Below are 16,360 nucleotides of genomic sequence, written 5' to 3' on the forward strand. Positions count from 1 at the left end.
GCCCCCCACCTGGGAGGTGAACTCATGTGAAAGCACCTCTGAACTCCGAGTCTCCACTGACCAAGGACAACACCAGTGAGTGTTAATGAGTCTGTTAAGAATGCTGGAGACACAACACAGTTCATGCGAATACACATGGCTGTGGCATCACACTTTCTATTTAAGCAAGAGATACCATGCACTACAAACTGGAGGCCAATGTTGAGTGCATTGTCCCTTGTTCATCCTGAACTTGAACACTGGCTCCGAACAAGACCAGCAAATGGTCACTATCTTTCTGCAAGAAACTCAACCGACTGGCTAGAAGCATATGGTGCAACAGTGAAAGACTCAACAGCTGAAGAAGTGAAGAACTCTTTCACCACATTCAAAAAATTTGCATACATGGATGATGAATGCACCGATGCAAATGGGCAACAAGTATTAAGCCACTGTATATATTATCATGATGTCAATGGTAGGCCAGTAGATGCATTTCTAGATGTTCATTATAGAAGACACATCGGCTGCATCTGTGACAACCCACATCTTAGAAGAGTTAAATGCTTGTTAAGTGGACCCCATACAGATGGCTGCTTGTGCATTTGATGGAGCTGCAAACTTCTCTGGAAAACAGGGAGGAGTACAAACTTTGCTCAGAGAAAAGTGTAACCCTAATCTCTCTTATACACACTGCAGAGGTCATCTACTCCAACTAGCGCTAGTACGAGCTGCAGATTCTTCAAAAGACATTTTAAAAGCTACAATGTAATGTCTTCATTATATTCTTTTTTCAGCAAGAGTCCAAAAAGACTGAATATCTTGGAAAATATAGAAGATACACTGAAACTGAAGTTCAAATTAGTCCAACCTGGGAAAACCCTGGGGCTTTCTCATGAGCGATCCTTGGTTGTTGTCTTAAAATTACTCCAGCCATTATTACTGGCTTTGGAAAGTATCTACCAAGATGGGATGGATGTAAATAGTGGGGCTGGTCGATTACTTTTGCTACTATGTTCAGAGAAGACTATTGCCATTCTCTCTCTTGTAAGTCTAATGTTGAAACTACTTGGTTCATTAAACAATGCCATCCAGGCATCTGCTACAACAGTAGTAGATCTTTGTCCAGCAATAGAAGTGACATTTGGATCAGAGAGCTATCCATTGAAAAAGTACTGGAAGAAGCAAAGACTTTAGTCCAGAAGTTGACTAATGAAGGCATTTATATTGAATCCTTAAGTGAAGAGGACAAGAAATGTTTGTTAAGACAACTGAAAAAGTACCCAGACTTGATTCTTAAAAATCTACAACAGTGAGTTCTAGATTCTATTCAACCTCTATGTAGCTTTTACAGATCCCAGTCCTATAAAACACCGACAGTTGAGCGGAGTGAGGCAGTACCAGCAATAGGGCTGCCATGTGCTCAGGATAGAATAGAGAATTTGAACACAGAGTGGAATATCATATGATGAATGAATGATTTGACTTCAACTTCTTTTTTATCGTCACTAGTGGCTTGACCCGATCTTTGTGCTATGTTTCCTGGGATGAAAGAAGTAAGAATTCATCTCTTGCTACTCCCAGTCACAACAGCTACAGCTGAGCGTTCTTTTTCATCATTGAATAGAATTTTGTGTTCTGAAAGAAGTTGCCTTCTGCCTGATCATGTGAATGAACTAATGAGCATATCAATTGAAGGAATGGAAGTAGTAAAGTACTGGACACACGAGAAGCCACCAAAGATGAACGCATTGCATTCAAGAAGTTCATCATCAGAGTTGTGCAAAATAACAAAAAACCAAGAGGGATGTAGATGTAGTGCTTCATAGGAGGCTTGAGTAGCCAACTTTAATTTGTGTGATGATTTTAAAACATGAGTTAAATCTAATAAAATGGTCATGTAACATTTTTCAGTTTTTACTATGGTGCCATACAGCCCACCTTCACCCTCACGGTTTCACCCCTCATTGGTTCTACCCTCCTCACAGTAAATTTGAACACTCACGCCCCAATTTCAATTCCTGGGAAAACACTGCTCCAATCCTTGAGCACTCTGAGCATCCCCATGTCTTCCCATTTAGTGACCAGCAATAGGGCTCTTCTCTAATCTACAGACCAGGCCAGGCCTGCCTTCCTTCCTTCCCAGTGCTCAAGCAGGCCACAGCCCTCTTACAGTCCCTAGTGCAAGTCAAGCTCCTTGTTCTACACAGGACCAGCCTGCCTGCTCTCCTTCACTGACAGTCCTCAGTTGCTTGGCATTCCTCCTCTTAAGTCTGACACCCACAGCCTAAGTGTAGTGGGATGGGGCAAACTGAGCCAAGGGCTGCTTTTTAACCCCTTCCTATCTGGTGCAGGATTTGTCTACCCTGTCACAGATGATATATTTAAAGTTCCTATATTCAGGCACAAAATATTCCTTTAAAAAATACCTTTTGATTAGAAATGCAACATACTTGTTCTGAGTCTAGATGAAGATTTTGGAGAGAAAGTCTGAAAAAATTCCGTTTGGCCATTTCTGTATAATAGACAAATACATACCGTACTTTTCAGCATTCCCTATGCAACTCTGACAATTCAGAATGGCTCTTTTTTCTAAACTGAAAACTTTGCTTGTGTGTAATCATCCCTGCAATTTGAAGAAGATTGATCTAGGTACACTGAGATTATAAACTGTGACTCTCCAGGCCCACACTATCCTTAACTTTCAAAGGCATGCCAAAGTGCAGTCTTCCAGAGAAATTCATGCATCTATGTTTGTATTGCTGCACATTTATTTCCAGGCATCAACATTTCCTTTAGTGTTTGATCATTTCATCAGTTCATACAAAATGTTAAAATATATGCCATGAATATATGGAACTTGGCTTTCACATAAATGCCCTATGGATCAAATGATGTTTTTTTCCAGAAATTATGCTCTGACTTGAGCCAAATGAACGGAGACAAACACCACAGGAGAGAGACTGAGGACACTGGCAGTATCCAAGGTGACTTATTCCTTGAAATAACTCAAGGACTCTTTTAAAGGTCATCCTAACTCATTCCTGCAAGAAATGCCTTAGGCGCCTAAGCCATCTGATTGCAGGTGGTGAGTTCCCATTTATGGATAGCTAAACAGACATAGGCATCTGCCTGAAGCCTGGATTTATGCACTGGTATCTGAGAGGCGGCAGAGCTTATGGCCCCACACTCTGGTTAGTGTCTCCCAGTGGCTAGGTTAGATGACTTTCCCACCTAGCATGATGATTTTTGTGGGTAGCATTCTTAGGCACCTCTCTCTCCCTATTCAATATAGAGGGATCTTGGGTGCCTAACTCAGCCTTGTGAATTGCAGTATTGTTCCTGGATTTTCTTGGTGCTCTGACATTCAACATTGCAATGCCTAAGTACCTTTGTGTATCCCACTCCACGTGTCTCAGTTCCTCATCCTATGGCTAGTGTTATGCTGGAGATCACATCATAATGGTCTCTCCTCATCTTATAATCTATTACATCAATTAACCTATTTATTTGTAAATTTTTAGGAATATTCATTCTGTACATTTGGGGTGGATACACTATATTATTTGTACATAATAAACAGATATGGGGACCTCATTTTCCACCCCCTTTGACTTTATATAGTTGTTTACACCTGCGTATTTCGTTCTGATAGCATTTTACACCGACTTTGAACCTGTGTAAATTACAATGTGCAAACCATTGGAGATTCCAACACACCGGTGAAACCCTGGTCCATTTGAGTAGTGGGGCCAGGAGTTCACCTACTATCCCTGTTTTAAGTGGAAATATCACAAGTACCCCCCAAATTTGAGAGGTTCAGAATGACATTGTCCATAGGTTCTCAGGGATGTGCAAGCTAAAATCGATGTCTCTACCTCCTGTGTGTGCCAGCTGTCCCTTCTCACCTGACTCAGCAACTTTGCAAGTGTATACTCAGCAGAACTTTGACTATCCAGGCCTCAATTATCCTAAATCTCCTGTGATCAGAAAGAGGGTCACATGCATTAATCATGTTAAAAATCCACTTAATTAACTGAAACCTTGATTATTCACATTTATTCAGTGTCTCCCATGCCACTTGAGTAATAAAGTTTGTACTGTGTTTGTAAAATGCTATGTTTAACCAGTTTTCTTTTTCTTTCACTTAACTCTGAAATTTTGGTTAATGAGGCTTTTTCTTAAAGGGACTAATCCCTGGGGCTTCTTGCCAGTCCTCAGTGCAGTCAAGGTTTTCACCTGTCAGAAGGTCAATTTCATTTAATGTGTTATTTTTTCAGTTATGTAACAGATTAATATGTTCTACCACCTTTAGGCATCAATAACTCATTTTAATGTCAAAGGTCCTCCTAATGACCAGTCTGATGAGACACTGATCTTCATTAAAATCAAAGACCAAAACAGGCAACAGGTGGCTGTGATAGTTAAGGGGCAAGAAGGGATGTGAACAGGCTCTCCCAGCTGCATTAGCTTCTGCCCTACACTGTATTTCTAGAAAGGAGCTAGGCACAAGCACATCAGAAGGATTACTGACTACCTGGCTCCAGTCCTGAGTTAAGCTGTCAAATGGCTTTAATGGGGGCTGAGGGAGCAAAAGGAGGGGCTGCTCCACTGCATGCATGCTCCAAGATCCATTGCATTGACAGTGGCCCAGTTTCAAGGTGAGGGATCTGCAACCTTTGGCCCGTGGCCCGCCAGGATAAGCCTCCTGGTGGGCCAGGCTGGTTTGTTTACCTGCCATGGCCACAGGTTTGGCCGATCACAGCTCTCACTGGCTGCAGTTTGCCGCTAGAGGCCAATGGAGGCGGCGGGAAGCAGCGTCCAGCACATCCCTCAACCTGTGCTGCTTCCCGCTGCCCCCATTGGCCTGGGACGGTGAACGGCGGTCAGTGGGAGCAGCGATCAGCTAACCTGCAGACGCAGAAGGAAAGCAAACCAGCCCACCAGGGGGCTTACCCTGGCAAGCCACATGCCAAAGGTTGACGATCCCTGTTCAAGGCCTTATTCCCTACTAATTCTGCACGCCAGAAAGTCCCTCTTTTCATTAGGGAGAATGAGGCATCAACTCTGAAAGGATAAAATCTCAGAGTTGTTGCTGTACTTTTCCCCCTCCTGTAGATTTTCACACTGAATAGGGATGTTCCTATTCTAAAGCACCATTTAAAAATATTATTCTAACAGGCTATGCCCAGTCCACACAGGCCAAAGAGCTTTTGAAAATAATCACTTGGGTGTAGAAAAGTGCATGCTGATAAGCACCAGTCTGCACACACAGCAGGTTCTTTGACCTTTCTCCTCCATTTCCCTTACAACTCCAATGCCCCCTGATGAGATGTCACTTTAGAAAATAGAAGAATATTTCCCATTATCCAGACTTATATACCTCAAAAAATTATTTTCCAACTGTGAAGTCCTATAGCATCTTTTCCCCTCCTCCTCCTCCTGCTAATGAACTAAGGTACTTCATCAGAATTTGCTGCTCCCTCTTCTATCGTAGCCACTTTAACCTCCACTAGGAATGCAAATATAGCACCTGTGTGAGATATATTGTTCTTGGTATGGAGTGAAAATAACTCCCATCCTCCAAAATGGATGCTACTCAGCCATCTTGCCTTTCCTGGACGTACACTGACTAGACTTTAGAGGCCTTACACAAGGGGCACCACTTCAGATTGGAGGGGAGGCAACTTTAACCATGATTCCAGGGGCTACTTAGGCATCTGAAAACTGTAGGGTTTTTTTTAAATAATAATTTAGAAATTAGCTCATAGGAGCACTATATCAAATTCCTATATAAAAAGATAATTAAATATTAGACCCACTCAACTCTAATATTAACATTCTCACATCTTGTGTTAAGTCACTTAAGGGACAAGGGACACTGCTCAGGTTTAAAATTTTAATTTATATTCTTACTTTGTTGCTAACTCTTGAATACAACAATTGAAACAATTGTAGAAAAATCTGGATTACTTTCTATCATCTTGGAATAGATCATTTAACTTTGGAAAGATCCTACAGGGCAAGGTCCCATGAGTTTATACTGCACCTGCCTGGGGCTGTAGGAGTGTTACCCCACTACAAATAATAGACTAGAAACTGACCTTCAACAGGAGAGAAACTGATACTTTTCAGTATCAGAGGGGTAGCCGTGTTAGTCTGGATCTGTAAAAGCAGCAGAGAATCCTGTGGCACCTTATAGACTAACAGACGTTTTGGAGCATGACCTTTTGTGGGTGAATACCCACTTCGTTGGATGCACATCTACTGATACTTTTGAGTCACTTCCACAGTATTGCCAATCCCAAATATTCAACAATCATGAATCAGGCACAACAAAAATCATGAGATTGGCTTTAAATCATTAGATTATGTGAAAATGACAGACTTAGTGTTCTTTTTATTTGCCTTCTGCCTTTTGACCCTTTACGGTGCACTGGGGTCAAATTTTGAAGCTTTCTCCACAGCCACAAGGACTAGAAACTTCATTTTTCTTTAAGAATGAAGGCTGAAATCATCACATATCCACTTGACTCCAAGTGCTGGTGATTTAAGGAAAACAGTAATTATCATAAGGAGTCCCTGTGGCACCTTAGAGACTAACAAATTTATTTGGTGTGGCAAATTGCCAGTACTAGTATGATGTATCTCACGCTTTTTCTTCTTGGGAGGGGGTGTCATAGGCCATTTCTTACCCCTGAACTGGGATTTTAACTGCCTCACTAGAGTCCTAGTGGAGAGGGAGGGTCCCAGGCCTGCCCTCTACTTTGGGTCCCAGCCCAGGGGCCCTAGGGATAGCAGTAAACCACTTGAACTAATGTTTCCTTCCCCTGGGCTACTTCCCTCTCCTGCCCTTCAGCTTGTGGGGGCTTCCTGCTCTCCCTCTGCACAAGCCAGGTGTCCCTTTACCTAGGGTCTTAGTCTTCTTAGCCCACCGCAGCACTTCTCCAAACTTTCTTCTGCTTCCTTCTAAACTGCTTTCTGTTCCAACTCCAATCCACTCTGTTTCTACTCCTTCAAACTGTTCTCTGCTCCAACACCTTCCCCTGTCAGATTGAAGCAGGGGGGTTATATCAGGTGACTGACTTCAGGTGCTTCAATTGGCTTCAGGTACTCTAATTAATCTATAGCAAACTTTCTTCCCTCTACAGGGAATAAGGCTCCCTTCTAACCCTCTCCTGCTGCCCTCTGGCCATGCTGTATCACATTGGGCATAAGCTTTCATGGGATACAACCCACTTCATCAGATGCATGGAGTGGAAAATACAGGAAGCAAGTATAAATACACAGCACATGAAAAGATGGGAATTGCCTTACCAAGTGGGAGGGGGGTCAGTCTAACAAGGCCAATTCAATTAGGGTGGATGTAGCCCATTCCTAACAGTTGACGAGAAGCGGTGAGTATCAACAGAGGGAAAATTATTTTCTGAAGTGACCCAGTCTGTAGCGTAGTGTCGGTAGGCCTGAATAAAGACTTGGAGTGGTTGTATCACTACAAAAAATAATTTTCCCTCTGTTGATATTCACCGCTTCTTGTTAACTGTTGGGAATGGACAACATCCACCCTAACTGAATTGGCCTCGTTAGGACTGACCCCCCATTTGGCAAGGAAACTCCCATCTTTTCATGTGCTGTATATTTATACCTGATTACTGTATTTTCCACTCCATGCATCTGATGAAGTGAATTATATCCCATGAAAGCTTATGCCCTAATAAATTTGTTAGTCTCTAAGGTGCCACAAGGACTCCTCATTGTTTTTACTGATACAGACTAACACGGCTATCCGTCTGAAATAATTATCATGAGACTCATAACAAAATCATGAGAGTTGACAACACTGCTTTCACTTCTGTTTAAATGCGAGTTACTTTCCAGAGGGCTCTTAAACACAACACTACAGTGATTGAGTTGCAGTTCTCACAGGAGAATATTTAAAACCAAAAACCAAGAGAATTCCACATTTTAAAGTTGAGAAAAAAATTGAGACTTTTGAGGTATAGGAAAGGAAAATAAACAGGCACAGGAGCTCTGGGCAGCTCTTCCACTTGAAAGAAAGTTGGAGGGTCTAATCTTCTAGTCCTTAATCCAGTAAAACTTCTATTGCCATCAGTGCCTCCACTCATAGATATTAACATGTGCTTAATAACTATACCTTTCATACTTAAATATCTGACCCACATTTAAAATGTGCAATTCTCTTGTTTTTGGCCCCTTCTTTTCACCAACACCTCCAAATCTCCCCCTTTTCTCAATGTAACCTTGGCTCAGAGTTGCTTGGTTGTATTTTTTCTGAGTCTCTTGTGTTCCCTCTAAAAGAACCCCCTCAATCCCTCCACAGAGAGATTCCTGTTTTACAGGCTAAACTTTCAGATCCTTAATTTAATCACTTCCCTTTCTTATCTTAATCACCCTGCTTCTGTTTGTAAACAAAATACTGACTCCCTTCCCCCGGGGCACATCTCCTACACAGAATTTACATTTCACACTAATGATGTGCTGTAGTTAAAACCTCCATCTAGGAGCTCACACACTTCCTGTACAGAAACTCAGGGGGAAGTATCCGTCCCCCGTACCCCCATGGCACCCCAGCCTTACACACTCCTATGCAACTCTGACACATCTACGATGACCAGATGTACCAGTATTAGGGGCTTTGTCTTATATAGGACCCTATTACTTCCAAACATCCCCCATTCTGATTTTTCACACTTGCTATCTGGTCACCATAGACATACCCACTTTTCCCTGCTCTGCAGGCAAGAAGTGCATTGATGCTGAGCAGTGGCTGAGCTAGGCCTGAGCGAGGTAATGCAGAATATGGAGCAGTCACACTGTCAGCTATGTTTCCTGCTTCCTTTTCACTGGGAGTTAACTTTTTTCTCTTATTTTCAGTGGAGCCCCTTTGACTTCAGGAATGTGACAGCAAAAGAATTTGGTACAAAAAATGCTGAGCTGGCAGGCTGCTTCTGGAAATGCACAGGAGTATTTCAGTGCAGCTTTGGAATGAATGTTCCACTTAAAAATGCCAACCTGTCCAAACAAGAAGTGTGTAAATAAAATACATGCTTACAGCCTTCAAATATGGTGTCTTTGGGTCTGTTCCTTGTAATGTTAGCAAATCTTGTAAAATCTCCACACCTTGATAAAATGGTCAAGCAGAACTTTCTCTGGTCACAATCCTTAGGCGTCATTAAAAGCAGAACACAAGTCTGTTTGCCAATCATTTCACAACCTGTTGCCATATGGTAAATCACGTTTTACTAGATACAGCAAACTCCCACTGAAACTATCTAATAAGAGGGTAACCCAACATTAAGATCCTCTGGCTCATTATGTTAATCAATTGCATCTTACACACCTTATAAGAGGAACCTGTTGAATCTCTAGCTTCAGGTCACATTTTCTCTATTGATGCTGGTGCTTTCTTGTGCTCCAAGATCTAAGAGGAGCAGGTACCAGCTGCTGGGAAGGGCAGATTGGAAATGACTTTATTATAAGTGCCATTGCTGCCACTGACTGGATCCAAAAGAATATATTGCATTTGGGAAAGATAGCTGTGTGGTTTGTCCAAGTAGCTGCCCTTCTGTCCCTCCTTCCCCTCGGTGAGGAAGAAGGAGTGAGCAGAACAAAGCTGGAGGTAACGAAGGCAAAGGGGATTTGTAAAACGGGAGTTCAGCCTCCCCCTTCTCACCTCCCGTTTCCTCTGCCCGGGAGAGGGGTGGGGAGAGTTGATAGTCACCCAGCCTTGGGAGGCTGGGACACAGCAACCGGGTCACATGTCCTCCTTGCACAAGTCCCTTAAAAAGAACAAACGCCAAGAAGAAAAGGCGACTCGCGTCCCTCCCCCTTTTTCTTCCCCCCCGCCCCCCAGCCAGCCGCAGGCTCCGCCTCTCCGCGCTCGCCCAGCCAGCACACACACGTGCCGCCCATCCAGCTGTGGGAGCGCACGTGCGGGCGCGCGCATCTGGCGGGCAGGCGAGTTAGCGAAGCTTTGGCGTTTCTTTTGCGCAAGATCCCGCTCTCGCTCCCTCCCCAGCCAGCCGCCTGCTCCCCGCCGCCCCTGCCCTGCAGCTCCCGGGTGCTCCGCGTGGGGGCTGAGGTGGCAGCTTCCAGCCGAAGACAATCGCGTGTCAGGCGCTGCGAGGCGCGGGGTGCATGTGTCAGTTCGCCTTCCCCCGCCGCCCGGTGCGCCTCGCTGGCTGCAGGCTGGCGTCGCTCCCTCTCCCCCTGGAGGCGGCCTGCGAGGGACGCCGCTGAGCCCGCCCGCTGCCCGCCTAGCGATTTACTTGCTGCACCGGAGAGCGTCCTGCGCGCTCCGCCGCCCAGCACCATGGACAGCTCCTTCCCCGCCAACTCTAGCGCCTGCGGCCCCTTCGCGCCTCCCTCCGCCGCCTGCCCTCCCCTGCTGCCGGGCGTCTGGGGCAACCTGTCCGGGCGCCCGGAGGAGCCCGGCTGGAACCAGTCCGACCCCTGCAGCGGCACCAACAGCAGCCAGGGGGGAGGCAGCGGCAGCCCGTGCCCGGCGAGCGGGGTCAGCCCCTCCATGATCACAGCCATCACCATCATGGCTCTCTACTCCGTCGTGTGCGTGGTGGGGCTCTTCGGAAACTTCTTGGTCATGTATGTCATCATCAGGTAAGGGGCTGGGCAGGGGCCAGGGGGAGCTGTGTTCGCGCACGGAGGCTGGGGGCCGGAGGGAGGGAGACCAGGGAGGCTATAAAGCGCCAACCACTTTTTTTCTTATTAGTCACTTTCCTCGGCACCGCTCGCAACCCGGGAGCAGTTACATGGCGCCAGACAGTGCGATTGCTTGACACCGGGGTGTGGAGAGAGGGGACATGATGTCTTTGCCTTGATGAGGCTGGCTGGAAGGGGGCGAGGGAATCACTCTTGAACTGGCTCGGCTGAAAGTAGGGTCCTGCTTGGAGATACTTTCCACACCATGCTCTGTGTCTCCCGCCACGGTTGTGCTGGCCGGCTGGAGAGGGGCTAAGATTCTTGCAAGTTGCCTCTTCCTGCTTCAGCGACATGGGAGGTGGAGGGGGAAAGATCCTTTAGACAGACCTCTCTGTTTTCCACTTTCTGCTTTGTGGCTAATCGCAGACGATATTAATACAATGTATTGCTAAAATGACGCCTCTGCTAGGGGTAAACTGAAGAGGTTCTGGGGAAAAGTTGTATTCCAGGTCTGATAGCGAGAGAAAAATATTGCACAAAGATCAGCTCAGAGGAAGGCAACAGGACCTTTCTGCCTCATGAAGGAAATTTCAGCAAGGCTCAGAGGTGAGCTGACTAAACGAATAATAATAAATTAGAGAGAAAGAAATTAACACAATGCACCACAGAGGCAAAAGTGACGTCTACTTGTTTAGGTGGCAATTTATAATCTTCATGGCTGTGATTTATAGTCTGGTAATCACTACCTCAGAGTCCAGAACAAATGCTCACAAATAAGTGGAGATAAATGCATTTGCTCAGAACATTTGTGATGTGCGTTCACAGAGAACTCTAGCACACTAGCTATGGAGACAGAAGGATTAAAACTATGATTCTGTAACACTACACTCGTGAATATTATAACACCTAACCTTTTACACACACACACACTCTCTCTCTCTCTCTCCTTCCCTCCCTTTCTTCCTGGGGCTCTGTAGTCTTCCCTTTGAAATTAATGGCAAAATTTCCACTGACCTCTACTAAGGAAAGGATCACTTTTTCGATGTTGTTGCAATTTTTCTTAGCTTTCCCACAGATAATCCCAATTCCAGATAAATATATTTACTAGTGGGACAACTGTTATTCGAAGGAGCAACTTAAGATTTAAAGGATTTTTTTAAATAAGTTGCAGTTGTTTCATGACTGAGTCCTCTAAACTTACAAATCAGATTTCTTAATACTAGGCAAGTAAGAGAGGAATGAAAGAATGGTGTCCCTAGCCTCTTTATCAGAGGATGGAGATTGATGGCAGGAGAGAGATCACTTGATCATTGCCTGTTAGGTTCACTCTCTCTGGGGCACCTGGAATTGGCCACTGTTGGTAGACAAATAGTGGGCTAGATGAACCTTTGATCTGACCCGGTACGGCCGTTCTTATGTCTAACATTTGGGAGAAATCAGATTACAATCACTTTCTCTGAGAAAACAGCACCATCTATTGAAAGCAATGATTGCAACAGATGGAATTGCTTAGGAAATTGGGGTTTCATTTAGAATACATATTCTTGTGAGAAACAACATCTTTCTTGCATTAATTTTAATGTAATTTGTAAAGGTTTTCATGATATGATGAGAAGAGGAAATAGAAATAATTCTATATATTAAAGCAAGGTGATATGTTGTTATCCTGAGTGGTCCTGAAGTTATAAACGGTTAGTGTTTTAAAGAAATAAAAATAATATGATGCCTTATAGATTCATAGATTCTAGGACTGGAAGGGACCTCGAGTGGTCATTGAGTCCAGTCCCCTGCCCTCATGGCAGGACCAAATACTGTCTAGACCATCCCGGATAGACATTTATCTAACCTACTCTTAAATATCTCCAGAGATGGAGATTCCACAACCTCCCTAGGCAATTTATTCCAGTGTTTAACTACCCTGACAGTTAGGAACTTTTTCCTAATGTCCAACCTAAATCTCCCTTGCTGCAGTTTAAGCCCATTGCTTCTTGTTCTATCATTAGAGGCTAAGGTGAACAAGTTTTCTCCCTCCTCCTGATGACACCCTTTTAGATACCTGAAAACTGCTATCATGTCCCCTCTCAGTCTTCTCTTTTCCAAACTAAATAAACCCAATTCTTTCAGCCTTCCTTCATAGGTCATGTTCTCAAGACCTTTAATCATTCTTGTTGCTCTTCTCTGGACCCTCTCCAATTTCTCCACATCTTTCTTGAAATGCGGTGCCCAGAACTGGACACAATACTCCAGTTGAGGCCTAACCAGTGCAGAGTAGAGCGGAAGAATGACTTCTCGTGTCTTGTTTACAACACACCTGTTAATACATCCCAGAATCATGTTTGCTTTTTTTGCAACAGCATCACACTATTGACTCATATGTAGCTTGTGGTCCACTATAACCCCTAGATCCCTTTCTGCCATATTGCTTCCTAGACAGTCTCTTCCCATTCTGTATGTGTGAAACTAATTGTTTCTTCCTAAGTGGAGCACTTTGCATTTGTCTTTATTAAACTTCATCCTGTTTACCTCAGACCATTTCTCCAATTTGTCCAGATCATTTTGAATTATGACCCTATCCTCCAAAGCAGTTGCAATCCCTCCCAGTTTGGTATCATCTGCAAACTTAATAAGTGTGCTTTCTATGCCAATATCTAGGTCATTGATGAAGATATTGAACAGAACCGGTCCCAAAACAGACCCCTGTGGAACCCCACTTCTTATACCTTTCCAGCAGGATTGGGAACCATTAATAACTACTCTCTGAGTATGGTTATCCAGTCAGTTATGCACCCACCTTATAGTAGCCCCATCTATGTTGTATTTGCCTAGTTTATTGATAAGAATATCATGCAAGACCATATCAAATGCCTTAATAAAGTCTAGGTATACCACATCCACCGCTTCTCCCTTATCCACAAGACTTGTTATCCTTACCAAATGCAAACCCAGATTAGTAGTTATTTTCTAAAATTGTTCTTTTTCACTAGTTTAGAATACAAGCAGAAGGGAACTTTTTAATGTCTCATTCAACCTGGGACTAATTTGACAGATTGGTGCAGCAGGGCACAATTAGCAGGAATAGCATGGAAACTAGTTGCTAGTGATGAGTGCCATATTGTAACTGAAAGGGCAGAATGGAGACAGTCCCACAGCAACTGCTTGTATTACAGCAGCAACCGCAGAAACTTCACAGTGGACATGTTTCCCAGTACTGAAAATCTTAACCACAAAAGTACAGGATTTGAGATATTGATGAGAGTAGAAATTTGTCTCACCCACAGTATGTATTTAAGAGTAGTAGTGTCATGCTAGTGAATTTATGGCACACCAATTAATAAGCCAACTTGGCTGACAGGGTTAAGGTAAATGGAGATTCAATAATATACATCAGTGGCTCCAGCTGGAGTAGTCCTATCCCAGGCTAGGGAGCTGCTGTTTCAAATTACCCTTTGGGGACTGGATTTTAAATTGAAATAGCTGGAAAGATTGTATATCACGTCGTGATTTTATCCAATCAGCAAAACATGCCGTTTCCTGGCAACTTTCCAGCTGTACAAATACTTCTAAATGGCTTGATGACCATATTTGTTTGATACACGTATTGAATGTTTTCCACTGGGGAAAATCAGATGCATAATATAACAGAGTAAGGATGCTTGTAAATAAGTATTGGTTTGAGGTTGTTTAGTTATTCCAGCAGAACCTGTTAAATATCCAATAACTGATAGAACCATTTTCACAATCTTTGCTTTTATTATTATTTGTATTACAACATCACCAAGAAGCCTTGGTGTCCTAGACATGGTACATACTCATTTTAAGGAACAGTCTCTGCCCCAGAGAGCTTACAATCTAAATAGACAAGACAAAGAGTGGGAGAAAGGAAGTATTATTATTTCATTTTACAGATGGGGATATGAGACACAAAGAGGTTAAGGGTGGGATCCATAAAGGTACTTAGCCACTTAAGCAGGGCCGGCGCTTCCATTTAGGCAGCCTAGGCAATCGCCTAGGGTGCCAGGATTATTGGGGGGCGGCAGGCGGCTCCGATGGACCTGCCGCAGTCGTGCCTGCGGAGGGTCCCCTGGTTCCGCAGCTCCAGTGAAGCTGCCGCAGGCATTCCTGTGGACTGTCCGCTGCTCCCGCGGCTCCGGTGGACCTCCCGCAGGCACGGCTGTGGCAGCTCCACCGGAGCCGCGGGACCAGCGCGCGGGGCGGCAAAATGTCTGTGCGCCTAGGGCGCTAAAAACACTAGCACCGGTCCTGCACCTAAGTCCCAGTTTTAGGCACCAGTGAGATCCACCAAACTCCTGCTTAGCTGCCACATAACCTTATAAGTGGCTACAGTCACTCAGCACCTATGTTTTTGCAGTAAAAGTTCCCTATGTGCCTGTGTTCCTGCCTGTGGACATGTGCACTCCTGCCTCATTCTAGGTATCTGGGTACCTACCTCCTGCCTAAGCCCCAGAGTGATTCACAAGCCAGAGGAAGATATGTTTGGCGGCATAAGTTTGGGGCGGTGTGGGAGGGGGATTTGATGCAGTGGGCATACTCAAAGGCTGCCTACCAGATTGGACTCCTCAGATGAGTTTACACAAAACAGCAAGGGATGAAGGGAATGAGGCATCCCTTATAACCTTTAGCCCAGTGGTTAGGGTATGCAGGTGGAATAGGAGAGACTCCTGGTGTAAGTCCCCCCTCTGTCTGATATGTAAAAGGGATTTAAATAGGGATCTGCCACTTTGCAGTTTGGTGCTTTAACCACTAAGCAGTAGAGTCATTCTAACTATCTGGGAGTCAATTAATATTTAATTATTTAATTAAAATGGAACAACTTCAAGTGGAGAGATTGAGGGAGATCTGCGTCAGAATATTCTATTATTTCAACGGGAGTTAGGCACCTAAATACCTTTAAGGAATGGGTGTACCTTGGAGGATCAGGCCCAACAAGAACAGTAATGAGTTGATCTTCAGAGGTGTTGAGCTTCAGTAACTGCCAATAAACCTGGCTCCTCTGGAAATGTGGTCGAAAGCACATGGAGTTGCCTCACAGTTAAGCTGAAAGCTCCATTAGAAGTATTCAAACATCTACCCCCTAGCTCCTCCAAAAAGAAAAGTTCTTTCTGAAATTTTGCACACCACATCTCATCCCTGGGGACATTATCGTTTCAGGAAGTTTGATAAGGTTAAGAAAAGGGGTTTTAAAATTATGAGTTTTGGACCTTGATTGTGCAAGTCCTTGCATAATGTTCAGGGCTAACTATAATCCTCCATGTTACTACTGAAGCCACTTCTGCATCTGGTCACTTATTCTCCTGAGCAACAGGTTAAAAGAGGACAAGTTGAAGCGTGGCAGACATAGGCTTAAATGTGAATCTCAGTATGCAAATTAGGTGCTTTGAATATCTGTTTGCTCTTTTCCTTGGCCAAATTTTTGCCACTACGAAGGAGTGACTTGGCAGCTACTCGGCAGTATTCTCATTGATGCAGGATCAGATTCTCCAGCGCACCCTGACTTTCTCATCAGTTTTTAACTTGAATGCATATGTACACCATTCTGTACCTGCATCCTGTCCAATCAAGTCCTGTGTAGCCAACTCTAAGCTGTTTCCGTCAGTGATGATCAAGCAGCTCCTCTGCTGTGTTTCTCAGTGATACAATAGAACTCAGGTTTTATCACCCTCCATTGATTTCTTGACTATTG

The 16,360-nt window shown here is 44.2% G+C and overlaps 1 protein-coding gene across 1 annotated transcript in view; it reads left to right on the forward strand.

Annotated features, from left to right (window-relative positions):
- Window positions 1–10,249: 10,249 nt before the first annotated feature.
- OPRM1 (opioid receptor mu 1) overlaps window positions 10,250–16,360 on the forward strand; it is a 36,191-nt gene continuing 30,080 nt past the window's right edge. The window contains exon 1 of the mRNA XM_032770825.2: window positions 10,250–10,617. Coding sequence (XP_032626716.1) covers window positions 10,313–10,617 — 305 coding nt within the window. The 5' untranslated portion in view covers window positions 10,250–10,312. The remainder of the gene's footprint in view (window positions 10,618–16,360) is intronic.

This window comes from Chelonoidis abingdonii, chromosome 3 (genome assembly GCF_003597395.2).
Source record: "Chelonoidis abingdonii isolate Lonesome George chromosome 3, CheloAbing_2.0, whole genome shotgun sequence".
NCBI classification, from domain to species: Eukaryota; Metazoa; Chordata; order Testudines; family Testudinidae; genus Chelonoidis; species Chelonoidis abingdonii.